Source organism: Festucalex cinctus, chromosome 6 (genome assembly GCF_051991245.1).
Source record: "Festucalex cinctus isolate MCC-2025b chromosome 6, RoL_Fcin_1.0, whole genome shotgun sequence".
Lineage (NCBI taxonomy): Eukaryota > Metazoa > Chordata > Actinopteri > Syngnathiformes > Syngnathidae > Festucalex > Festucalex cinctus.
In genome coordinates, this window is record NC_135416.1 from 4,033,897 (window position 1) to 4,059,520 (window position 25,624).

General features: G+C 40.3%; 2 protein-coding genes across 6 annotated transcripts in view; both read left to right on the forward strand.

Moving 5' to 3' along the window:
* Positions 1 to 20,374, forward strand: part of fbxw7 (F-box and WD repeat domain containing 7) — an 83,942-nt gene extending 63,568 nt beyond the window's left edge. For both annotated transcript variants that reach the window (XM_077524496.1, XM_077524497.1), the window contains 9 exons: positions 471 to 612; positions 4,136 to 4,270; positions 5,742 to 5,865; positions 5,974 to 6,110; positions 7,730 to 7,843; positions 11,795 to 11,976; positions 14,498 to 14,723; positions 14,796 to 15,006; positions 17,774 to 20,374. In XM_077524496.1, the coding sequence (XP_077380622.1) occupies positions 471 to 612; positions 4,136 to 4,270; positions 5,742 to 5,865; positions 5,974 to 6,110; positions 7,730 to 7,843; positions 11,795 to 11,976; positions 14,498 to 14,723; positions 14,796 to 15,006; positions 17,774 to 18,042 (1,540 nt within the window). In that variant the 3' untranslated portion in view covers positions 18,043 to 20,374. The remainder of the gene's footprint in view (positions 1 to 470; positions 613 to 4,135; positions 4,271 to 5,741; positions 5,866 to 5,973; positions 6,111 to 7,729; positions 7,844 to 11,794; positions 11,977 to 14,497; positions 14,724 to 14,795; positions 15,007 to 17,773) is intronic.
* A 1,955-nt stretch (positions 20,375 to 22,329) lies between these two features.
* The window catches only part of LOC144021325 (uncharacterized), a 46,396-nt gene continuing 43,101 nt past the window's right edge, over positions 22,330 to 25,624 (forward strand). For all 4 annotated transcript variants that reach the window (XR_013284104.1, XM_077525529.1, XM_077525525.1 and 1 more), the window contains exons 1-3: positions 22,330 to 22,568; positions 23,353 to 23,472; positions 23,862 to 23,917. Coding sequence is in view for 1 of the 4 variants with exons in the window: in XM_077525521.1 (XP_077381647.1) it covers positions 23,466 to 23,472; positions 23,862 to 23,917 (63 nt within the window). In the remaining 3 variants the exon portion in view is untranslated. The remainder of the gene's footprint in view (positions 22,569 to 23,352; positions 23,473 to 23,861; positions 23,918 to 25,624) is intronic.

Consider the following 25,624-nt stretch of genomic DNA (forward strand, 5'->3'; position numbering starts at 1 on the left):
ACTGTTTTTTGAGTAAATGTCAAAAAAAAAGAAAAAGAAAAAGAAATATGGAAAAAAGTCATTTGTTTCATTTAAAAAAAAAAGAAAAAAAAAAGCCCTTTGACACTCTGAGTGCACCATCTATTAGGATAAAAGTTATAAAAGCCCAAGAAGTTAGCACACACAATTACTCATTCTGACACTTGCATTGTTGTGAATACAATAAAGGTGAGCATTATTGTCTTGCATTGGATCACATTCTTTGGTCCATAACTTGTATTATGTCCCCTTTGGGCGATTATTTGTAGTACATTTCAAATCATACGGAGCGAACTCGGGACACCTGGAATAACCCTGAACAATAACGAAACCTATTTGCATTGTTTTTAGCCTGCTATATGCAAATGCCACCGGTGACATTTTCCGGAATAATTGCTCTCATGAATAGTGTATATTCCGATTTTCCCATTTAAACGTTTTTATCGTTTCAGCCCGACGGGAATCGTGCCGTGCCCGGCCACGCCCACCACATTTGGCCACCTCCGGGCGGCCAACGGTCAGGGCCAGCAGAGGCGGCGTCTCACGTCCATCCAGCCACCCACGGGGCTCCAGGAATGGCTCCGGACGTTTCAGGTACTTTTCTTGGCTCAAATGGAGGCCGATTGTGCGGCTGCACATCATTCGGAAGACGTGCTGGGTTACAAAAGAACCGCAACTGAATTGTTCTAAATTCCGCAAAATCGTCCCAAAAGAAATTGTGGTCCAGTACCACCCTGTCAACATGGCCAACACTGCAGTGGCGATTTAAAAATGCCATCCAACTTGACCGCCTCCAAGTTTTATATGCAGGAAAAACCCTGGGTAGGGGTAATAATCCATCCATGCTCGCTCTTGCTCTCGCACGATAATTGTTGTCGTTCCAGCCCTTGCCTGCACATCACTGGAAGGCAGTGTAGCGTGGAATTGGAATTAGCCCGGGCTGTCGGGGGGGCTAAAAGCAAATGAAGGGACGACATGTTGTCGGTGTTAGAAAGTTGAACAGATGCTATCTAATGTCGGGTGTACGGATACGGCGGAATTATTTTTTGAGCCTGTTATTAACAGGGGTGAGGATAAGGTGCTAATCCGTGGATAATTAAGGCAGTCTGTTTGCAGGTTTCACGCTGCGAGAGGCAGATCGTACAGTTAACACCCATGCACAAAGTTGTTTTTCAACTCATGCCTTTTATTTTATTTTTTTAACTTTCCAATGAAACATTGATTTGTTGGTGTGTACAGGGAGATGGTAAGAGAATGTAAACACAATGACATTTAGCCTTGAAACACTTCTATAAATTGGAAGTTAAAATTGAATATTTTTTCTTTTCAATGTCAGTATTGTGATTTTCCCCTTCATTTCTTTTTTCTTTCCCAGTGACTCTTTTTTTTTTTTTTTTTTTTTTTTTTTTTTCCCCTTTCTTTCAAAGAGTCCTTTTTTTAAATGATTTCACCTGCAGGTGCAAATGATTGCCTATTAGTCGATTTATCAAATTACCTCATTGACTCCCAGCCATATTCACTGAAGCAACCCCCTTCACTCCCGGCTGTTTTCCTGGATTTTGACTGATTTTGCAAGGCCCACAGAATATTGCGCTGGTTGATCTCTTATACTGTGCTGCCACCTGCTGGACGTTGTTGTAATACCTACCATTGCTTCAACCACTCTCTGCAGTTCAGAGGCTGCATCAAAGCCTTATGTATGCACTAGCATAAAAAAAAAAAAATTAAACACCATAAAAACGTATAAATACGTCTTTGGGACACTGCTAATATTTAAAATAGAACGTATTTATATGTTTTGGGGAGCAAATGAGTTAATTGCTCATGTTCATAATTGAGGAATCATTGTCCAAATGCTTCCAGTCAATAGCACTTCTCCTAGTTGCAGCCAATGATTGAAAAGATCCAAACAATCGAACGATTATCGTGCCCATCCCTTTTTATAATGGGGCTTTTTGATAACTACTTGGAAGAATCGGATGGTTTTAATTGACTCTTGGTAATAAGACGTCGCCGCAAACATGTTCATGTCTGAGTGGTGACGGATGAGACTTGAAGCTGGCTCATTACGGTTGACTCGCAGTCACACTCGTGTGTGTGTGTGCGCGCGCATGTTTTTGTTTTTTTTTTCTCTGAAGACAAGTCCTTGGGCCAGTTTACCATCTTTTCAAACTGACAGCTTCTTGATTGTAGAGGCGGCTTAAAGCCAAACGTACATTCTTTACATTTCCCAGTCTCGTCTTGGCCTGCCGCGAGAGAAAACGACGACGTGATACATGTAGACTTGGTTGCATAAGTACGTTGTAGCAGCAGTATTTTATTTGATTTTTTTTTTTTGCAAGTCAATCAGAATGACAATGCATGATGTGTGTTGAACCCACGGTGCGATATAAGCATTCGAACAATCTGCAATTTGTGCAAAAAGTGCTCAAAACATCAAATCGTCAAATCACGACATCATTCAATGTAAACAGCAAAGGGCATGGTGAAGTATGTTTTGATAGCTTGAAGGGACATTTTTTTTTAATGCGGCTCATGGGAAACGCTTCCATTTGAACACAAATGAGGGGGGAAAAAAAGACAACGCGAATTCCTCTGAAAAATAAACTGTTTTGCCGTATTTATTTATCTGACCAAATTGTGGCAAGCAGCATTTGATGAGAACGAGGCAACAGATGGTGATGACGAGCTTTCACTGTGATGAATGAAATCATTAAACACAACATAAGACTAACTTGATAACATGAACCATAACATCATAAGAACTAAAAATATAACATCGGGAAGTAGGGCTGAACGAGTTTGTAATATTATTAATGCCATTTGATTAATTGTTCAGCACTCTCGGGTAGTATTTCCAAATGTTGCCATAGTAACTAAAATAGAAAATCTTCTATGCACATGTTGAATCTGCTACTATACTTTCATAGTATTTTGTTTCCAAAAGCTCCTCTCCTCTATATTTGTGGTGCATTTGTGATTTTATTTGCAGCCTACTTGAAAACGACTCCTAAATAACAGCTCAGCTCAAGTCCAGACGCTTTGGTTAGGGGAGTTCCTAAAAATGCTTAAAAAGCTCCATAAATAACCCAAGGACGCCTGTGTGACATAAGAGTGTCTTTTTTTTTTTTTTTGCTGGATGACGGTAGTGGAGGAAGGGAGGGGATCTGTGGCGAGAACAAGCGTTTTGATCAGCTAATGGCGGGAAACTGAGTGAACGCTCGAAGGGAAAACACGCAACATCATACACCAGGGAGGGAATTCTACAAGCCGCAGACGTGATCACAAGGCTTTGTTGGGATGAGGCTCACGAGGATCTTGTGCTGGAAATGTACGATTGGAATGCATTGCGACCAAGCAAAGAGCATACAGGAACATAGACATAGACAACATAGGCATTCTACAACATAGAATTGGGGGGGGGGGTCTGAAAATATTAGTGAATGCAGAAAAAAACAGAAAACATAAATGTATTAAGACAAAAACAATTACAAAATTATTTGTAGATAAAAACACTTGTAAAAACGGCAAATATTAAGAAAAATGTTGGCGGGACATTCAAAATTATGGCAGAAAAACAAAAATGTTGAAATATGAAATATTAGACAAACCTTTTGGTGAAAAAGACACCACACAACTATTACATTTGTTTTCTTATTTGAAGAAAATAAGACAAGTATAAAAATCACATCTGTGAAAAATAAAATAAAATAAAATAGTTTAGTTCTTTTTCTGTTTGCTGTTCCTTTTGCGCATAGGATGGAGAGATCAAAATACAAAAACTACTCAATGCAAAATACTGCAGTACAGATTACTACAATTTTACACAGTAGTACTATGTATGCACAGAAATAAATTATAGATGCATTGGCACGAGAGATTAAGCGAAAGCAACTGAAAAAGTTCAGAAGCAACTCATTTTAAGTACTTTAAAAAAAGTCAAACCTGTCCCTGCCCTGCTTCTTTTTTTCTTTTTTTTATTGCAGATCCGGACGGCATAATTGCTTAAAAGCTGTTTCCATGGCGACCATTTCCCAAGCTGCTCGATGCAGGAATGTGTATTTGAAATTTAATTTTATATTTTTAAATTCTTTTTATTTTTATTTCTTAATTGCAGAGCTGGAGCGGCCCTGAGAAGCTGCTGGCGCTGGACGAGTTGATCGACATCTGTGAGCCGACGCAGGTCAAGCATATGATGCAGGTCATCGAGCCGCAGTTTCAGCGCGACTTCATCTCCCTGCTGCCCAAAGAGGTGAGGAGAAAATAGCCCCCCCATTTCAATCCAGCACCTTTCTCCCCCCTCTGCCGCACACACTTCCTCTTTGTCAGACGTCAAGCTCTTGAATGGAAACACCTGACATGTCGCGAGCACTAATCCGAACGCGGGGTTGCCTTGCGTCTTTCACGGTGCCTCAAAGAGGACTAGAGATCCATGCGTGTTAAACGGAGGAAACCATTGTAAGTTTGATGTGCCTGATCAAGCACACTTAACGCTGAGTTCAGTCCATATGGTGGACTTTTTTTTTTTTTGTTTCCTTTGTAAAAGGTCACAAAATATAGGACTCAAAGTTGTGCATTTCAATACATCTGTATTGGAGTGCTGGGGGAAAAAAAAGAAGACATTTTATAATTGAGATGTTAAAAACACCACTATTCTGTATACCGGTACTTAAAAAATAAATAAATAAATAAATAAATGCTTTTTTGCCATCATATGAAAACGAAAAATCGACCCCTGTCACAATTGTTGAGTTTCTCTAGCTTTAAGATGAGCCATTTGCAAATATGTGATGCTAAAATACAAAAATGTGGAGAAAATCTCGGGAAATTATTTTTATTAGGGAAAAATGTAAATAAATTAAAAAAAAAAGAGTGCAAATATAATGGAGGAAAACTTAGAAAAAAGTCTGACACAACAAACAAATATGAATATTAGAAAACAAAAAAGATTTCGGCAAAAAAAAATACACAAATATTAAATATCAGAATAAAAAAATGAGGGCAATATATATATATATATATATATATATGAAACTTTTTTTAAACTATTACCAAAGAATACTATTTAAAATATGTAATATATATTAATATAGAAAAGAAAAAAAATGCGAAAATAGGATTCAGGTTAAATACAAAAAAAATAGGATTCATGTTAAATACAAAAATATGAAAGAAAATGAAATAAATCGACAATATTAATTGCAAAATTACTTGCCAAAACATATAGAAAAATGAGGCAAAAATTGTTTGACAAAACCTATTAAAATGTAATAGATTAAAAATACACAATTATTTTTCTAAAAAAAAAGCCAACATTTTGAATGAAAAATAAAAATATTACAGGTGATAAAAACAAAACAAAAATAGTTTAAAATGCAATGGAGGGGGAAGAAAAAACTACACACTTTTTCGCCCGGACTGCCTTAAGCAGTTTCGTAACAGAGTGAACATGTGTCTTCTTATTGTAGTTGAAAGTGGCACTAGCAAATTAGTCTCAGGATCTGTTGACCACATGCTGAATTTGTCACGCGATGGTTAACACTGGTCTCCATGTTTTCATTTGAGATCCTGCAATGAAGCTTATGACACTTTTCACTCTATCTGACTGACGAAGCAGGGGCCGAACAATTCAGTCAATGCTGGTCGAACAGCACATTCTTGGCTTTGGGAGCTTTTTATTCCTCGATTGTGCCTTTCTCACGTCTCCTCCTCCATTCCCGCAGCTGGCATTGTACGTACTGTCGTTCCTGGAGCCCAAGGACCTCCTCCAAGCGGCTCAGACGTGTCGCTACTGGCGCATTCTGGCAGAGGACAACTTGCTGTGGAGAGAAAAATGCCGGGAAGAAGGTGCGTGCTTAATCCTCTGCAGCAACATGTCGCTTTGAAGTCTTACACAATGAGCTTGAAAAAAAAGTCAACGCATCTTTCCCTCTCACTCCCCCCCACCACCACCAGGCATCGATGAGCCTTTGCCCCTCAAGAAGAGGAAAATCGTCAAGCCCGGCTTCACTCACAGCCCCTGGAAGAGTGCCTACATCAGGCAGCACAGGATAGACACTAACTGGAGGAGAGGGGACCTCAAATCACCCAAGGTAGCGTCTTCCTTCAAATTGATTAAGGTTAAATCTTTTACAAACAGAATGGACCTCAAGCATTTAGTGGATAAAAACTCCACTTTGTGTGACTATATCTGGCAGCACAGAATAGATAAACTTGAGATGTGACCTCAAATCAAAGAAATAGCAGAACCCTCAACTCTGATTTCTAAAAGAAAATCAACTGAAGTTTAATTATTATTGCCCATATCTTAGTGTTAATTGTGTCTGCCTTTTTTAAATTTAGTCTGTTTTAGTCCAATTTCAGTCACGCTTGTTTTTATCACAGTCAACTTCATCTCATTTTTTAGTCCATTTTTAGTCAACTATAAATCTATAATTTTAGTCTTTATTTTAGTCTAAGAAAACGTATTTTTTTCTAGTTTTAGTCAACAAAAAATGTCAACATTTTAGTTTAGTTTTAGTCAGAACAAGCCATTTTACACTGTAGATATGCTTTTTTTTTTTTTTTTTTTTTGTCAGCAGATTATATTGAGCCTTTTCGGATCTAAAACTATTTTAACATAAAATGTTCTCATCTTTTTGATGAAAAACAATTTCACACATAATTACAGTGGCGGCTCCATGCTGTGAGTTAGTAAGTTAGCCAGCATTAGTTAGCAGTTGCATTAACATTATTTTTGTAACGTTATAGCTGTTGGATTAATGTTAAATTATAACTATATATATATATTTTTTTAGCTCTAGTCTGTCCCATGTTTGTGCAGTGTGTCACCTGACTGTCACAGATGTGAAAAATGAGCAGAGACAAGATTTTACAAAATCATATAATTTTCGTCTCGTTTTTGTTCATAAACTAAAATGTCCATAAATTGTAGCCCAGTTTTTATTAAGTGAAGGACATTTTCATCTTATCTTCATTAGTTGAAGAAAAATGCATCCTGATTTAGTGCCAGTTATTATTGATTGAGGGTTTTAGTCTAGTTTTAGTCTGTTAAAAAAATGTGTGTTGGCAAAATTATTTTTGTTTAGTTTTTGTTGACGAATTAACACTACTACATCTGCCAGCATACTAACTGGAGGAGGCAACCTCAAATCACCCAAGGTAGCATTTTCTTTGAGATTGGCAAATTCTGTCTTGTAGAATAGGAATGGACCTTGAACATTTCCCTGATGAACTCCACTGGTGAGACCCTTTAATTATATGGGTGAGGTGACCTGAAATGGCAGGCAATAGCGTTTTGCAAGATTAAATCTTACAGAAAAGTAATGGCCCTCAAACATTTCCCTGATGAGCTCCACTGGGGGTGAAACTAACTGTAGAGGCGACTTCAGTTCCTCCAAGGTGGCATTTTCCTTCAAATTAATGAGCTTTAATCCTGTATAAAATGAACGCACTCCAAACGTTTCCCTGATGAACTCCTGATGCGTCTAAGCACATCTTAGACTCTTAACTGGTGTAGAGGGGGACCTCAAATGCCTGCACTGGGCTGAGCACGCAGTACCCGCGACTCACCTGTCGTCTTCAGAAATGACGTGTGACCGGTCACAGCACGCGACGCTGGCTTTTTACTACTACACCTGCGGCACTTTCTGACATTTTACGCCGGTTCTTTGATGTTGAAAAGCAATCGTCTCTCTCGCTCTCCACTCAGGTGCTGAAAGGTCACGACGACCACGTGATCACCTGCCTCCAATTCTGCGGCAACCGCATCGTCAGCGGCTCTGACGACAACACGCTCAAAGTCTGGTCGGCCATCACAGGAAAGGTAAGACTTCAGACCTATCGGTGGGTGTATAACCGGCCAGGGAGAATGTCAACAATTACAGGTGTCCAAACTAGGGCCCAGGGGCCATGTGCGGCCCACCGTCCATTTTTTTAGCGGCCTGCGACATGTGCTAAAAATGCCATTTGACTCAGTTCAAATAAAAACAAAAATGTTTGGAGATGGTCAAAGTAAGACGGGAGGGTGTCGAAAAGCACGGGTGCTATTAAAGGTTATTTTAGTTAACTAAAGCTAACGAAATAACTAAAACTAAAATTCAAAAACTATTTCGTTAACAAAATAAAAACGAAAACTAACTGAAATTACATTTTATGTTTACAAAACTAACTAAAACTAAAATAATTATAGCAAAAATGTCCTTCGTTTTAGCCTTTGGTGTGATTTTTAGATTTATTTTGACATAAACCGTAATAATGACGTTTGAAAGTATGTCACACAGAAGTGACGTCATCTAGCAGCAGCCAATAGAAAAGCACCTTCAGATGATGTCACTCCCATGGTGTTGTGCACAAGTAATACACATTTAAAAAAAAAAAAAAAAAAAAAAAAAACTAATACTGTCTGAAACTAAAACTAAGCATTTATTAAAGAACAGAACTACCCTGAAAACTAATAAAAACTAACTAAAATGAAAAATTCCAAAGCTAGAATAACCCCCTGCCATATTACAAATAAAATGGTTTATATACTGTAGTATTTTTATAAATATGCAAAAGCACAAATAAATTATTTGTACAATTTTTAGGACTAAACACAATTTCTCTTCATAACATGATGTGGCCCTAACGTCCTTCTGATTTTCTGTATGTGGCCCTCAAATGAAAAAGTTTGGACACCCCTGCTTTAGTCCATATGGTTAAATTATTTGCCATCTTTCGCGATATTATTTTTATCCAGGCCTATTTCATGAATTTATTTTTCTAAATAATTCTGTTAAGCTACAACTCATAAGCAATTTTCAATGGTTAATTTTCTGTACATTTTCATGAATTACTTTTGTCAGATTCAAGTTATTTCTGTGCCCACTATGGGGTTTTCTTTGTTTAATTGAGCAAAAAGTTACTACAGTACACGCTGGACCTGTCGCCAGTCAGTCAGGCATTGATTGCGAATCGATCCCCGTCAGTGAAGAACTATGAACTTTCACATATTTAATGTAACTCTTAATCTCGCTCAGGGCGAGCCTATCCCTGCGATTTGTGAAATGAACGTTGAATCTTCCCACACCAACAACATCAAAGTCAAGATATTTGAAGCACATTTCCACTTATTATATTATCTGTAAATAACCACAGCTGACGTTCGGTGAAAGGGGAACTACGCCCTGAATTGGTTGCCAGTCGGTCACAGGATGCTTGTGACTGTGGCATTGAAAAGGAACTGATCCCATGCCAGCTGCAACGTCAGCTATCTGAACCACAACACTTTGAATGACTTTCAGGCTCATTTGATTGGGGAAACTATGACATGTTGAGCCAACGTGTCACTCCAGTTCTGTAGAGGTGCACATCCCAAAATGGACGTTTCATTTCACCACAACTCTTATCTGATGATGCAGCACGTCCGCAAGCAGCGTTTGGTATTCCGAGCCGTTGCTCGAGCGGCCACACAACTCTCACGGTGCGGCATTGTGCGGCGCTGACAAAAGAAAAAGCAAACTATGGAAATGGAATGTGAGGAATTTGTTGTAAATCGCTGCCGCGCCACTGTTGTTACAGAGCTTTAAATAACAATCCTCTGTTCTCTTTGTTATCGCATGCTTGCGCGCTATTTCCTCGCGCGTTTATTGGCGAAATTAGACGCGGTTTCGGTGACGAGCTGTGAATTCCCCCTCACTGTTGGAAATGTAGCTCACGTCCGGCCAGCTTCAAGAGGAAAGAGAAAAGAGAGTGAGCGGAATTAAACCCAGTCGACCATTTCGGCTCAAATTGCTTGTCCGTGCCAATAAAAAGTGCAGTGTAAAAGATACATTAGGATTACCACCATCTGCATGTACCGCCTTCCACACAGTCAGCATTCCTTCACAGTCTGTCACAAGGTGTTTAAGTGCTCGGTCGCGCCGTTTTACACACTTGAGCCAAAGTATCGGGACATCTGGCCCAGGCAGAATGAAAGAAAATGACGGGTTATTCACCCTGCTTTCGTTCCTCTGGGAAGAATCTGTACGCTATTTTGCCGATGTGTCGAAGTCGTACAGAAAACGAATGGACCTTGAACACTTTCCTGCGGAACACCACTCAAAAACTGATATAAAAAACGAATGAAAGTCAAAGATTGACCTGAAGAACGCTACTCAAAACTATCTAAGCTTTGGGGAAAATTGAATGGCCCTCGAACACTGCCCTGAGGAGCTCCGCTTACAATTTTTTATGGTCTTATAGAAAATGAATGAGAATTAAGTGCATTATTGGCTTTTTAATGTTATAGAAAATAAACATTCCGCTCTTGTCAAATGTTACTGTGAGTTGTAATTTTGGCAGAATGCTGGATGGAAGGTTTACAAGACGTTTACAATAGCTACCAACTACTTAATTGTGGCATTTAACTCTTTTACTGCCACACGTTATCAAAAAAAAAAAATTTTGATATGACAAATGCTTTGATCGTTCACGGAAATAGATACATTGCTTCCATCTGCTGGCTATAGTTAGTGTTTTTGATTCCACAACCCATTGATCAGGCAGCGCTTGCACTTAGACGTTGCACTGAGAAAAAAACGTGATTTTAACGTTTATGGCGGCATACGTTGTGATTTTACTCATCGTTATTACACGTTTTTGGCGGTCAAAGAGTTAAGCACAAACTATGAATGTTAAGTTTGTTAAAACCAATTTTGAATCATTTTACATTGTGATCTGAACATTTTGCACAGTAATTATTTGTAAAGAAATGAAAATTTGGAAAAATGTTTTGGGTTTATTAGATTAAAATCGATTAAAATCATTAAATAAATCAACAATTACACAAATATATTCTGCGTAATAACGAATAATACCGGGGCTGCGGTAGTCTGGTTTATATTCCCGATCGTGATATTACTGCGCCGCAACAAAAAAAACGCGTTTTCCCACCTCAATCTATGTGACCTGGTGCCAGGCCGTGGACCGGTGGTTGGGGACCCCTGATTTATACTTGGGCGGGCGGCTGGGCCGTAAACAAACATCCACGTGGACACTAGAGGGTTTCTCCTCCTTCCCTCGCCAACATTGCAGTTTGGATGATGCCAACAAGAAGAGAATATTTTAGCGCCTTGGACACTTTTATTGATGTTGGACTCTTACCAGAGAATGCAAAACAATGGGCGTCTTCTCACTGCACTCAAACTGTCAAGTCAGTCCAAAAGAATGTGTAGACTGGAATGTTTTAGCCATGATGTGGTTTTTTTTTGTTCCGTAAACTTTATCCTCTTGCTGCATAAAAACTTTTCAGTATTATGTCGCAATTATCCTCGGTGCCATCTCACTTTTTTTTTTTTAATTCCATGAAAGTAATCATTAATATTCTCACTTGAGCTACACTCTAGCGGGATTTGCCCTATGCGGCGCCGTCATGCGCCGCAACGCTTTAATCACAGGACGGAGACTTGGCACAGGTTGCACTGCAATCTTGCTCCCGTTCCGTGCAGTAAATCCTCTCTGCCTGTGACAAAGCTGCTCCGTTGCCATGTTGTGCATACAGACAGCAGCCTCTACCCACGCACTTTTAATTGAATACGTTGAAGATCCCGTAAATAGAGGCGCACAATGGATACAGACCGCGCAAATCCAATTGATCAAAAAGGATTTCCCGTAAGCATGCTAATCAATCGCTAATCTAGCGCGCCTAATGAGAATGAATGAGGGCCTCGTCTTTTATTGGACGTTTGTCGAGCCGTAGAAAGCGAGCGTTCTTGGTCGAAACATTCAGAGAAACTTGCCGTTTGCCTCCCAACAGTGTCTAAGGACGTTGGTGGGCCACACGGGCGGCGTGTGGTCGTCGCAGATGCGCGACAGCATCATCATCAGCGGCTCCACCGACCGCACGCTCAAGGTCTGGAATGCAGAGACGGGCGAATGTATCCACACCCTCTACGGGCATACCTCAACAGTGCGCTGCATGCATCTGCACGAGAAAAGGTGAGGACGCTTGCTGTGAACGAACAGAAATACTGTTGGCACTTCTGGCATGGGGTTGGGGGGGGGCGGAGGGTCAAGGACCAGAAATGGAATTTCGGTGGGGTTAAGTTTTGTGTCGAGACCAGAAACTATTGAGTATATGCTGCATTTGAGGAAAGTGGGAAGTCTGAGTTTTCTGACTTCAAACCAGGAAGTGTGTACGGGGACGCACCCCTTGAAGTCGGGGGGAAAAAAGTACCCCGATTTCACCGACCAACTACCTGCCTTTGAATTTGTGCACTTGGCATCGGTAAAAGTGGGGAAATTGCTTGTGTTGCACCTTTCATCCAAATTGTAATTCCTCCTTGGCCCTCGTTGCCCCTTTTGCAAAGTTGTCTAGAAAAAAAAAAAGCCTGTCAAGTAGTTTTGGACTCATCCTGCTGACGAACCAGCAAACAAATGGCGATTAAAGTCAAAGTTGCTGTGAGGAAGTAATGAGCATTCTGCTAATTTTGTTGTTTTCTTGGCTTGATAGCAGCTGCAACCTGACAGAGCAAAAGAGCATCTGTGTCTATGTGAAAGTGAGCATGGTGGCCATTAAACAGGCCCTCTTTAGCGGAGCCCCCCCCACTCACTCTTCCACTCGTCAATTACACCGGGGAGGCTCCAAAGTGCTCTTTGCGCCCCGGGGCCCGCCGAGGTTTTGTGTGGCTTTTGATGACCCGGCTCGATGGGATGACTGCGACTTGAAAAGCAGACAGCGAGTAACATGGCGGCAGGTTTCCTCTCCGCTTCTTGTAAATTACACAGCATGTGTTTTCTCGCATGGCCAGCGGTATAGCGACGTGATGTCGTATGTTATCAAGGAATGCGCGTCATCAACTCGACACAGAGAGGCTCGCTAGTTTCTGATCAAATGTGTTGAATGTGTTAACGTAAACAAACTTGGGTAAGCAATCCACCCTACGGACGCTTTATTTTCCGTCCGCAGTCGCTAAAAATATCAACTCCATTCTGTGAGCTCGAAGGCCTCAGGTGGAGCTTTTAGATTTTATTTTATTTTTATTTTTTTTAACATTCAAGTACGAAGCTGACAAGCAAGAGTGGAGCTTAAAGTTTCAGGTTGTCAAAGCAGCAAGCGAAAGTGATATACATGCGATTGAGTGAAGATCGAGAGTATAGCTGGCTGTTCTTTTTTTTTTTTTTTTTTTTTTTTTTTTTTTTTTTTTTCCCACACACATAATTCCTTCTCATTCATTCATTCTCTTGTGGATGATGAAATCCAGTTACAAATAAGCGTGCTGGATCACAAATATGCGTATGGTTGGGGTTCGGATGCGGAGGCTAATTACAGTCGGCGATCAGCCAGTTAGCGGGATTAAAGCGTTTTGAGAGGTGATGCACCGACCGCCACGTTAACATTATGGAAGGGGGCGAAATAAAGATCAGTTGGTCGGCTAGTTTGTTTTTTAATTAATCAGTGGTTTGGTTGGTTATCAGGAATAAACTGGGTTGGTTGGTGATTCTTTAGTTTGTTAGGAGGGTGATTACTAAACAAGTAGTTAGTATGAATACAATTAAAAAAGTTTAAGTGACTGAATAAAGATTTGGTTGGTTGGTTGGTTGGTTGGTTGGCTGGCTGGCTGGCTGGCTAGTTAGCTCAGTGTCTAGTTAGTTAGTTAGTTAGCTAGTTAGTTAGTTAGCTCAGTGTCTAGTTAGTTAGTTAGCTCAGTGTCTAGTTAGTTAGTTAGTTAGCTAGTTAGTTAGTTAGTTAGTTAGTTGACTGGCTGGCTGGCTGGCTATCTAGCTAGTTAGTTGGCTGGCTAGTAAGTTGGCTGGCTGGCTGGCTGGCTAGCTAGCTAGTTAGTTAGTTAGTTGTCTAGTTGGTTAGTTGGCTGGCTAGTTAGTTAGCCGGTTCGCTGGCTAGTTATCCGGCTAGCTAGCATTTTTGGCAGCGTGAAACAACCAATGTGAAAATTAAGGTGACTAAATTATGTCAGTCATTTGATCATTTGATTGACCAATTAATTGCTTGACTAGCCATTGACTAAAATTTGAGTGGGCGACTTTGGCACACTTAACCTAAGGAAAAGACAATTATTGTTTAAAAAAAAAAAGGCAGGCCCACTAGTCTTAAGTATGGTATTTTGGTAAACATTGTGTAAGTGGAATATGTAAGCAGAAAAGTCCATCAGTTTTTATCAATATCAGAAGGCGGCCATTTTGCCACAAGTAAAAATGATATCACAGTTGTTCAGCTCTCAGGTAGCACCCAATCACAGCTCAGCTTCAGAAAACAGGTGAGCTGTGATTGGTCGTTGCCTGAGCAGCCGTGATGTCATCTTAAGTCGACAGCAAGTGACAAAATGGCCCCCTGAGATGGACCAAAACGGCTGGATTTTGCTTCATAATTCATATTCCACAAATGTAATATTAATCACAATGTCATGTTTAGACTAGTAAGATCACATAACATATTGTCAAGAAATGTTTCAGGTTGACTTACCATTAAAAGCAAATGTGTCTTTTTCTTTGCGTGCAGGGTGGTGAGCGGCTCACGGGACGCCACGCTGCGCGTGTGGGACATCGAGTCGGGCCAGTGTTTACACGTCCTCATGGGCCACGTGGCGGCCGTGCGCTGCGTCCAATACGACGGGCGGCGGGTGGTCAGCGGCGCCTACGACTTCATGGTCAAAGTGTGGGACCCCGAGACGGAGACGTGCCTCCACACGCTGCAGGGCCACACCAACCGGGTGTACTCGCTACAGGTCAGCCGCCCGAGCCCGACGTGACGCAAAATGGCCGTCGCTTGACGCCAAGCCGGTTGCTTTTGAACGCAGTTTGACGGGATCCACGTGGTGAGCGGCTCGCTGGACACGTCCATCCGAGTGTGGGACGTGGAGACGGGCAACTGCATCCACACGCTGACGGGCCACCAGTCGCTCACCAGCGGCATGGAGCTCAAAGACAACATCTTGGTGTCGGGAAACGCCGACTCCACCGTCAAGATCTGGGACATCAAGACGGGCCAGTGTCTGCAAACGCTGCAAGGTGGGCTTGGAGAAAGACACCCATTTTTTGTAGGACGTTTCCATTAGGGATAGACCGATTATCGGCGCCGATATTTGTCCAAATATCTCGCGGAGCGGTGAATGCTTGCCAACGTAGCCAATTTGGGGTTTGTAGGATGTTTACGGACAGTTTTTACTTGTCGCAAAGATATTACATAGAACATATTCAAAAAAAAATTGAAATTGATCTTTTGAAACCTTTTATGAACTGACAAAAATCCCTAATTTGCTACATTTGCAATTTTGCATGCATTTGTTGCTCAGTTAGACATGGGGAATTTTGCATTTATGGATTTATTTTAATTTCCCACTTTATTAAAAAAAATATATATGCTGACACTGAGAACTCCCTACACTTTGTATTTAAAAAGAAAAATAATAATCCCGATTATTTTGATAATAATTGAAATCACGATTATTCAAACTATTTATTTATTTTTTGGTCGAAAACAAGAAAATGTTTAAACATTTAAAAACATTAAGACAAATAACATTTTTTGAAACACTATAATTAAGTTCCTTTTGGACCAAATGTATTAAATTAGTCATTTTAAAATAAAATAAAAATAAAAGGTGCAAATATATAAATTTAAACAACTCAAAACTATGATTAATAATCTTTGATTTCTGTTTGCGAGTATGACAAATATGATTTGATTTTAATTTAATTTTGATCAATTACATAGCCCTACAGTAAGCTATAATTTTTAAACATTTTTAATTTTTTATTTTTATTTTTTTATTTTTATTTTTTTTGACACTAATATTTTGTCTTTTACTGCAAATAAATATCGGCTTGAAATATCGGTTATCGACCTCCTTGACAGCTGATAATCAGTATCGGCCTTGGAAAAGAAAAAACCAAGCGGATGTTCTTTTTGCTCGTTTCTTTTCAGTTTGAAAATCGCAATTGGCTTGCGATGTCAAAATCATATTTGTCTCATTTGTGTAGCAATGTGACCAACCAAAAACTGGGCCTGTGAGCTTGTTTGTCTGCATGTGCAAACAAAGCTGAATCCATTTCTTTTGTGTTTGCGTCAACTCCACGAGTGCAACTGGTGGCTGACAGGAAGTAGCTGAGAAAGCCCCCCCCCTCAATTCCCTCATTAGGAAACAGCGGGATGAAACAAAGGCGCTCGCACCATCATGGCGTGATGGTGAAAAGGCAGGCAGGGCTGAGCCTCGCTCAGGCGGATGTTTACGTCTGCGATAAAGGGGGAGGGGTCTTTGTAGGTTACATAATGAGGTCAGTGAACAATGTCTTGCTATTCATTAGCTCGAATGACACAATAGGTGGACGGCGCTCATCAGCCGAGTGTTGATCAGCGCGCCCGGCCGGCGGCGGGGCTTTGAACCAATCCTGCTGCCATGGCAACAGCGGCTATAAACGCCGCTTGTGTTTGGCGTCGCCTCCGAATTGATTTCATTAAGATATCGCTTTCAAGCCTCTCGCTGGCTCGCAAGTCAGCGGATGCGCGCCATCTTGACTTTGAAGCTTCACACGCACAACTGATTTCTATCGGTTGTACGCCGCTCAGAAAAGATGAGATTCTTGATACATTGAGGTGTTATTTTTTATCTTTCGCTGTAAAAATGTAACTGAATATTTCACATTTTATTATATTAGAATTATATTTCGTATTTTATGGGCTTTATATCCTATTTAAGTAGAAGCAAGGTTAACAAAAAAAAAACTAAAGCTAAAATTCCAAAAATAATTTCATTAAATGGATACTTTACTTAATTAGCCAAACATTAATATTTTGCCTATAATAAATTTTATATTTTCATTATTTTACATGTACAATAAATACCTTTAAAAACACATTTTGCAACTTGCTGTCGACTGAAAATGACATCACAAGGGCTCGGGTAACCAATCACAGATCAGCTTGTGAATGTCACATGACCAAACCTAGAAAACAAGTGAGCTGTGATTGGTTACCTGAGCCCTTGTGATGTCATATTCAATCGACAAGTTTGGAAAATGTGTTTTTAAAGGTACTAATTGTACGTGAAAAATAATAAAAGCATCAAATTAATTATAGACAAAATATTATCTTTTTATTGCTATAATGGGCTAAATAAGTGAAGTATCCCTTTAACGAAAATGCTTTTTAGAAAATGAAAACTAACCTAAACTACATTTTATGTTTACAAAACTAACTAAATCTATAATTATAGCAAAAATTTATTTCGTTTTAGTCTTTGGTAATTAATTTAATGCAATGAGCCTTTGGGGATGATTTCGAATGTGATTTTAAGTAGATTTATTTTGTAATTATTAACCGGAATAAGAATGTTTGAGGGTAACATCAGTAGCAGCAGCCAATAGAAAAGCATCAGATGACGTCGCTCCCATGTTTTTTAAAACTAAAAGTAATTCTGGAAAACTAACTAAAACTAAACTAAAATTAAGCATTTATTAAATAACAAAAACTAATTAAAAAAAAATATCAGGACCACCTTGAAAACAAATTAAAACTAAATTGAAAAAACTAATAAAAAAAACTAATAAAAATGTAAAACTAATACTGAAACTAACTAAAACTAATCATTTATTAAATAACAAAAACTAATACATTTTTAAAACTAATACTGAAACTAACTAAAAGTAAACTAAAATTAAAACTAAATTTAATCAGTTATTCAAACAATATTTGTAAGTTGTTACGCTAGCAGTAGCGGAAGCTAACGCCGGCGTCCATCTTGCCGCCCCCCCCCCCCCCCCCCCCCCCCCCGCGCAGGTCCGCACAAGCACCAGAGCGCCGTCACGTGCCTGCAGTTCAACAAGAACTTTGTGATCACCAGCTCGGACGACGGCACGGTCAAGCTGTGGGACCTGAAGACGGGCGAGTTCATCCGCAACCTGGTGACGCTGGAGAGCGGCGGCAGCGGCGGCGTGGTGTGGCGCATCCGCGCCTCCAACACCAAGCTGGTGTGCGCCGTGGGCAGCCGCAACGGCACCGAGGAGACCAAGCTGCTGGTGCTCGACTTTGACGTGGACATGAAGTGAAACGCGCCCTCGTTACTTTTGAGAGGGGGCGGGGCTGGAAGGAGGTGGGAGGTCCCGAAAAGCAAACAATCTCCCCTGATGGCAAAGGGGCCGATTGTTGTCATGTACAGAGAAAGCGCCTCGAGGAAGTCGATCAACCCCGTTTTTGTTGCTGTTCCGCTCGCTTGTTCCTGTTCGGAACCTCGGTGTCAACTGTGAATTTCCAAATCTGTCCCCGCCCCCTGCCCTCGCCTTGCTGTTGCTAATGGCAACGAATCCCAGTATTAGAACCCGCCCCCCCTTCGTATGTTGGGGAGGGAAAAACAGGAACAGGATCGCTAACAATGCTGTCCAAAGTGTTTTTTTTGTTTTTTTTTGTCAAGCTCGTTTTCCAGCCTTTAGTTGTGCTGCTTACTTCCACCAGAGGGGAAAACAACAGGAACAGGTTTCGGATTCCACTCACCTCACACAGGAACAGGAACGTCGATGCTGTCCAGTTTTCCCACTTGACCTGGCCGTCGTGTTCCGGCCTCCCGAGACGAGGGATTTTTGATGCGTCGCGACCCGCATGCCGACTTCCCGCTACGTCTCAAAAGGTGCAAAAACACAGGAGCAGGAACAGGAGCAGTCTCCTGAGATGTTGAATTCTGCGGCCCACCAACCTCATAACAAATGGGAACGCCGACGCTGTCCGTTTTCCAGTCGAGCGAGACCTGTTCCAGTTTGGCTCGGCGTTGAACAGGAACATCGTTGCTGTCTGTCCAGAGTTTTTCAGTCCAGCTGGTGCACCGTTCAAACCTTCATGAGAGAGGAATTCTGCTGTCCCCCTTCCTCGCCTACCAACCTCACTCCATACAGCAAAAACAGGAACAGGAACATCTGTGTGTGTTCCAGTTTTTCAACTTTTCACCAAATCTTACAGAGAGGTGAGGAAAGCAGTATCAGGAACACCAATGCTGTCCAGAGTTGTTTTTTTTTTCTTTTTTTCCCCGTCTGACCTTCTGTGGTGACGACTCCTGCTTACCACCAGAAGAATTTTTCAGCATCTGGAGATGCGTTCCAGCCTTTGAAGGTCAGGTATCGCTGCAGGAACAGGAACACCCTTGTTGCTGTTACTTTCAGTCGACCTGGTGGCGGTGTGCGAAAACAAACAACAAACGTCAAATGCTGTCCAGCTGGTGCCATCTATCTACCATGTCCCCACAAAAAAAAAAAAAAAAAATCTGTCCTCAGTTTTTCAGTTTGAGTGTTTGCGACCTCCTGAGGCCAGCGTGCACACCTCCCTCCCCCCACTCCTCGTTAAGACCACCACCTCCCACCTGCCAGCCCCGTGGCCAAACTGTACTAAATGCTGCTAGATGAACTGGGGGGGGACGGAAATAGTTGCAAATTTTTGACTTTTTTTTTTTGGGTTTTTTTGTTTTTATTTTTTTTTGCTGTGACGTTTTAGTCCCAGGCGAAATTCCAAAATGAACTCTGTTGTGTTGTTGAGAGGGGAGAAAAGAAGACAAAAAAAAATAGCAAACATCTTTTTTTTCTTTTTTTTTTTCTTTTTTTTTTTTGCCACTGAAACTTGAGCCAAATGTGCCTCTACGAGGCGGAAGATGATAAGGATGATGGATCGCCTGCAAAGAGAGAGAAGGAAGCATGAGTGTTGTCAACACGTTCCTCGGGACAACCGGTGGGAATGTACCAATGCTGCGTGGACAAAACAAAAACAAAAAAACGCTTTACAGGATTTCAAAGGAACAAACAAACAAAACAAAACATCCTAGCGTGTGATTGGTTGTCATCCGTGGACGGACCGCCCACCCGTTAAGTTTCAAGTGTTACGCACGGTGGGCAAAAAAAAAAAAAAAAAAAAAAGAGAGGAAAAAAAAAAAAGTTGAACCTTGTAGCCAAAACTTCTCCAAAAGTCACAAACTGAACTGTGAAAGTGGTTGTAACACTGTATAGTCAACAAAACAACAACAACAAAAACAACAAAACAATCTTGCTCTTTCTCCTCGTTTTTCTCCCGCTGTTTAATTTATGATCTGGTTTTGACAAATCAGATTTGTTGTTTATTTTAAAGTGTCTTTTTTTTTTTTTCAGTTCAGTTCGTGTTCAACTGCCTGGCAAAAAAAAAAAAAAAGAAGACTCGACAGACGGAAAGAAAAAAAAACCTTTAAAGGGATTTTTTTTTGTGATTTGTTTCATTCACTTAGAATTTTATTTTCTTATAACTTAAAGTGCAATAAAATGTGGGTTTGTTTTACTTTTCTTTTTTCATTTCAAGCGAAAATCCGTTGTCTGTTTTGTTACCTTGTGTGAAGGAATCTTCTATGTTGAATAAAGCAAATTATTTGGGTAATGCTGTTGTTACGGGAGTCATTTGATTTGCTTTTTGTGGTTGGGCTTCATTTTTTTTTTTTTTTTTTTTTTTCATTAATGTGGCTTAAAACCAAAATCTCCGAATGCTGCAGTTTGAAACCACAATCTCCGTTTTGCTGCAGCGACGCTGCATTAGCATAACCTGTTGCTATGGAAACTGTGCTATTATACTCCACAGTCTCCATTTTGCTGGGGCACTCCATAGTTTGTGCCCTTAGTCTCCCTTTGAGTAAAATTTCTAGAACTGACCAAATAAATGCACATCGGAGGATCCTGGCTAGAAATGGCAATTTTAGGCTAGCATTACCATTAGCGTAACCTGTTGCTATGGAAGCTGTGCTATTATACTCCACAGTCTCCATTTTGCTGTGGCACTCCAGTTTGTGCCCTTAGTCTCCCTTTGAGTAAAATCTCTAGAAATGACCAAATAATTGCATCCACGTTGGTGTACCCTGTTTACTGTGCCTTACCTCTGGAAGTTGTATTTGTCCTCAGTCTCTAATTGGCTGCATCAGTGCCCTCAGTCTCCTGACGAATAAAACTGCAATCTCATTTTAACGTGAGTTTACACTAACTGGCGTTTTCTGCACTGTAGTTCGGGATGCTGAGGCATAATACTCCATAGTCTCGACTTTGCTGCGTTGGTGCCCTCAGTCTCCTGAAATTCGTTTTTTTTTTTTTTTTGTTAAAAAGCTTTGTTGTAGCTTTTCAGCCTCCATCTTTTTCATTTGTCTTCTTGTGAAGATGATGAATGGGCTCATTTCTCGAGGTTATCGGCCATTTATCCAGCTCACGTTTTTTCTTTTTTGAGTGCCGCCTTCACGCTTGATGAACGAGCGGCCGGCGCTCCTTCCCAAGGCCGCCTGAGATGGAAGCCCACACCGCCCCCACCCGCACGCCCACCCTGCAGCATGCGTCGCTATGGGAAACATTGAAGGGGCTTCACGTCTTTGCGGATGAATCGCGGCCCGCTCTTCCTGGGTGCCAGCAACCTTACACAGCTACGCTTAATCCCATTTTCAACCTTTGTTGCCCGAGAAGTGACTTGGTGAGTGAATTGAACGCGCTCAATGGCTGACGAGGTGTTTTGGAAGTTTGCTTGTTTTTCATGAATCCCACAAAGCCAGTTGAACTTGGCATGAAAGTCTCAAGAAGCCATCTCTTACAAATTTAGAGGTCAGCCATTTTGGTTTGCTAGCACCCCCTGGAGTTTAGAAGATTTCACCCCTTGAAGCAACATTTTGTAGGCGTGTCCATTATGAGTGGACACTCAAAAAAAATGTTGCGGCCTGTCAGTTCGCATTAAAACCGCCTGGCGGAAATCCTTTGTTGCCTCATAGTCGACCGATCACATGTAAAGAAAAACATTAGGGCTAAACCTGTTCTGTTCATTCATTTTTTCAGCAGCGAAGACCGTTGAGATGATGACATTTCGGAGGATTTCAAACTCTCACACGCAAAGCAAAAAAGTGACCCCATAGTATTTTTCTTTTGTGCTTCAATATATATATATATATATATATATATATATTTATATTTATATATATATTTTTATTTTTATTTTTTTTACCTTTTATATACTTTAAATGACAAACATACATGGCACATGAGGAAGTAATCGTGCGAGCATTCACTTAAAAGCACTTGCGACACTGATGACACGAGAAGAAACAACCTGAAAGATTAAAAACATGAAGAATTGCATGATAATTTTTTTTTTTTTTTTTTTTTTTAAAAAGCATGAAATGACTGATGGAAAGATGTGACGACATGCGCCCCAAACAGGAATAAAAACATGGGGCTGGAAACAAAAACAATGTGATAAATATATGATGAAAACGAAAAATGATTAAGAAATAAAAACATGGTTTGGATTAAAGAAATTATTAAGTTAAAACACAACAAACAAGGATAAAAATAATAATTATAATATATTGAGAAGGGGTGGGGCATATAACGAGCCAAAACTGCACGCTATGCCCACTAGCTTAATGCTAGCATATAGAGGAAAATCCATTGACATGCTAACGGTTAGCATCGATAGTTGCAGTTTTACAACACTTTCAGCAAATGATTTTTGAACACAAATAATGGACAACACGTTGACATAATATTCTCAGGCATATCATCTTTTATGAAACATTACTGATATTACAACAACTCATCGAGTAGCAGTGAGTAATCTATTCTTCTTCGCTGGTGTTAGCATGGCTGTATCGTCTAGTACTGCCTCCGCATTTGTCTTCTATCTATGGCATGAGACTCGACATTGTTTGAGTGTTATTTTATTGTCTTTGTTATTAATTTATTGTTTTAACTGTCGTTATTATATGTCTGTATTTTACTTTATGTGCATCACTTTGTATGGCTGTTTTTAAAGTGAGCTATAAAGTTGAGTTTACATTCAACTGAATTATGTTTTGTCTTGAAAGAAGAGGATGAATTCATTATAAAACAGAGATGAACGTTTATTCACTGTGATGGCCCCATGGTGAAAAAACAAACAAACAAACCCGGTGAACTAATGATACAAAAATAAACCGCATGATTAAAAATGTGATCAATGTTAGGCCTAAAATGTGAAAACAAGACAAAAACGATGATTAAAACATATTGAATAAGGATTTAAAAAAAATAATTGATTATCAAAACATGCATTCTCACACTTTCACACTTTCGACTTTATCGGAAAGCGAAGAGCATTTCATTAGAAAACAAGCCTCCAATTAACATAACGAGCTGCTTTTGTGGATCTGTGATTAATGAGGATGCTCCCTCATGCAATATGGATGCGTCGCGATGCACCCACTCATCTTCCACCTCGCATACAGAGAGAGTATCTCGAGCAAAAAAAAAAAAAAAGACTGGCAGTTTTCATTTGAAATCAAGCTTAACGTCACTTCACATTAACTGTGATTTCTTACTTTTTTTTTTTTTTTTTTTTTTTTCTTTTTGAAGCCGTTGCTTGTGTGCAGTGTGACGCATCATCTTTTCTCCACTCTTGAGAGCTTTGCTGGCCCTCATTAGAACGTGTCAGCTAAGAAAAAAGACGGATTGAAGTGGAGGACCACATGACAGGTGAGTGCAGAAATGTAATAATAATAATAATAATAGTAAAAAAAAAAATAATCTTTTCAACGTTAGTAGTGTGTGCTTGATTTTCCTTTTGAATCCTTTAATGGCGACAGTTGCCATATTTCCTGTTCAGAAGTGGACTTCCTCAACTTAACCCTGATGTATTGCGTCACATCTTCAACAGAATGTTTTCACACACTCCAAGTATTTAATATTTGTGTACAGTATTCCATATTTAGTTTTGTTAAGTCACATAAAAAAAAACTCACGTCTTACAAAAACTGATCAATAAAGTTTTCTTCAACTTCAACCTATTATTATTGTTTTAGTCCAAATTTACACGCATAAAAATCACATGAAAATACTGAATCCGTCACTGTTGGACTTTTCAGGCACCGGACTGTTCCCGCTTCTTACTTCAGACTCGATTTCGGCTTCTCAACATCAGGTCAGTAAATACCAATTCACCAGTTTTTTTTAAAGTGTTGTTCCGATACCGTTTTTTGGCCCCCGATACCCAGCTTTGCAGTATCGCCCGATACCATACCGATACTTAAGGTTTTTTTTTCCCCCTCAACATGAAAAAGCTGTGCTGTCATTGGTTCAGAGCATTCAAGGGCTAATAGGATATCTTATATCGGCATCCAGTGAACATGTCACATTTCAGTGAATGTGCACGAGCAAGACACAAGATGCTGCATTCAAAATCCTATATTAGGGTTGGATTTAATGGTATCGGCATGTTACTTGTGAGTAGTCACCGATACCGATACCACTGTTTTAATGCAGAATCGGTATCGGTAACACTAGTAGCTACACCGTGTGCCTATGGAGTTAGTGATCATGTGGGAGAGGCGATGTGGTTGCTTCAAATACTCGTGTAATCATAATAATAATAATAATAATAATAAACATCTCGGGTTACTCATATCTCAAGGCACCACTTTATTTTTCTTACGTTTAATATGATGCAGTGCAGTTGCAACAAGTGTAAAAAAATTTAAAAAAAAAATGGGGTAGTCGTACCTAATATTTTGTCTGTTTCTTTGATATGATGCAAGCGATGTCATTTTCTTGCCGCCTCTCGTGTCAAAGTTGTCGAAACCTTCACGTTTCATCTTGACCGCCTTTGATCGGGTTTTTTTTTTCTCCATCATCATCATGGGAATCGCCCCCCAATCCATCCCTGGGTGGGGGAGGGTCGCCATAATTCTGATCAAGGCCTTCGCCGCTGACACATGCGTGCGAGATGGTCACCGAGCCCCCCACTGTGCCTCTCATGTCGAGCACCCCCCTTGAACCCAGCGCCCCCAAACCCCAAACCCCCCCACCCCCGCAAGCGTCCAGTGACCAGAGCGCGTCGCCATGATGCCGGAATGCAAGTGGTCTTATTCTTCAAGATGAATTGCCTTCGCTGCTTGGCCGCTGAGACTTTTCATGTGCGGGTTTTCCACTAATTAATTGAGATTTGAGGAGTGGGGAGAAAGAGAAAGGACGTGAACCGACATCTTCCCACTGCAGAGCTCGTTAAGATTGCTGGAGATTTTGGTTCTCACGGGTTTTTTTTTTGTTTTTGTTTTTTGCAATTAGGGCCAGTAAAAGGACGAAGAACAATGGAGATCGATAACGATTACACACGTTACATCACTTTGTCACTATAACTTTAATGCATATATTTTCCAAGTTCACAATCAACAAAGACAAAACTTTCAACCACTCAAACTCAGATGAGTTAATTAAGTAAATGTAGAAGAACTCCTGTCATGAAAACTAGAAGAGAACATCCAGTATAATGGACTGCTTTAATGCGGATTCTTTTCACGTTTGGGGTCTGACATTTAACCACTAAAAGTCATTAAAATATATCAGGCCACCTAACATGAAAACGAGAAGAGCGCGTCCAGCATCGTGTCGTGCTTTAATGTAAATTCTTTCAGTTCATACAAATGAGAAAAGTGTGTCCACAACTTTGTGAAGCGCTTTAATGAGGATTCATTCAATTCGTGGAAATGAGGAGAGAGCACCAAGCGTCATTAAGTGCTTTAATGCAGATTCTTTCCAATTTCAATGGCAGCAGAGAAAAATATCACAGAAACTTTATTTGAATGTACCACCTGTCAAAAGGAAAAGAATGCATCTGGCATCGTTTCGTGCT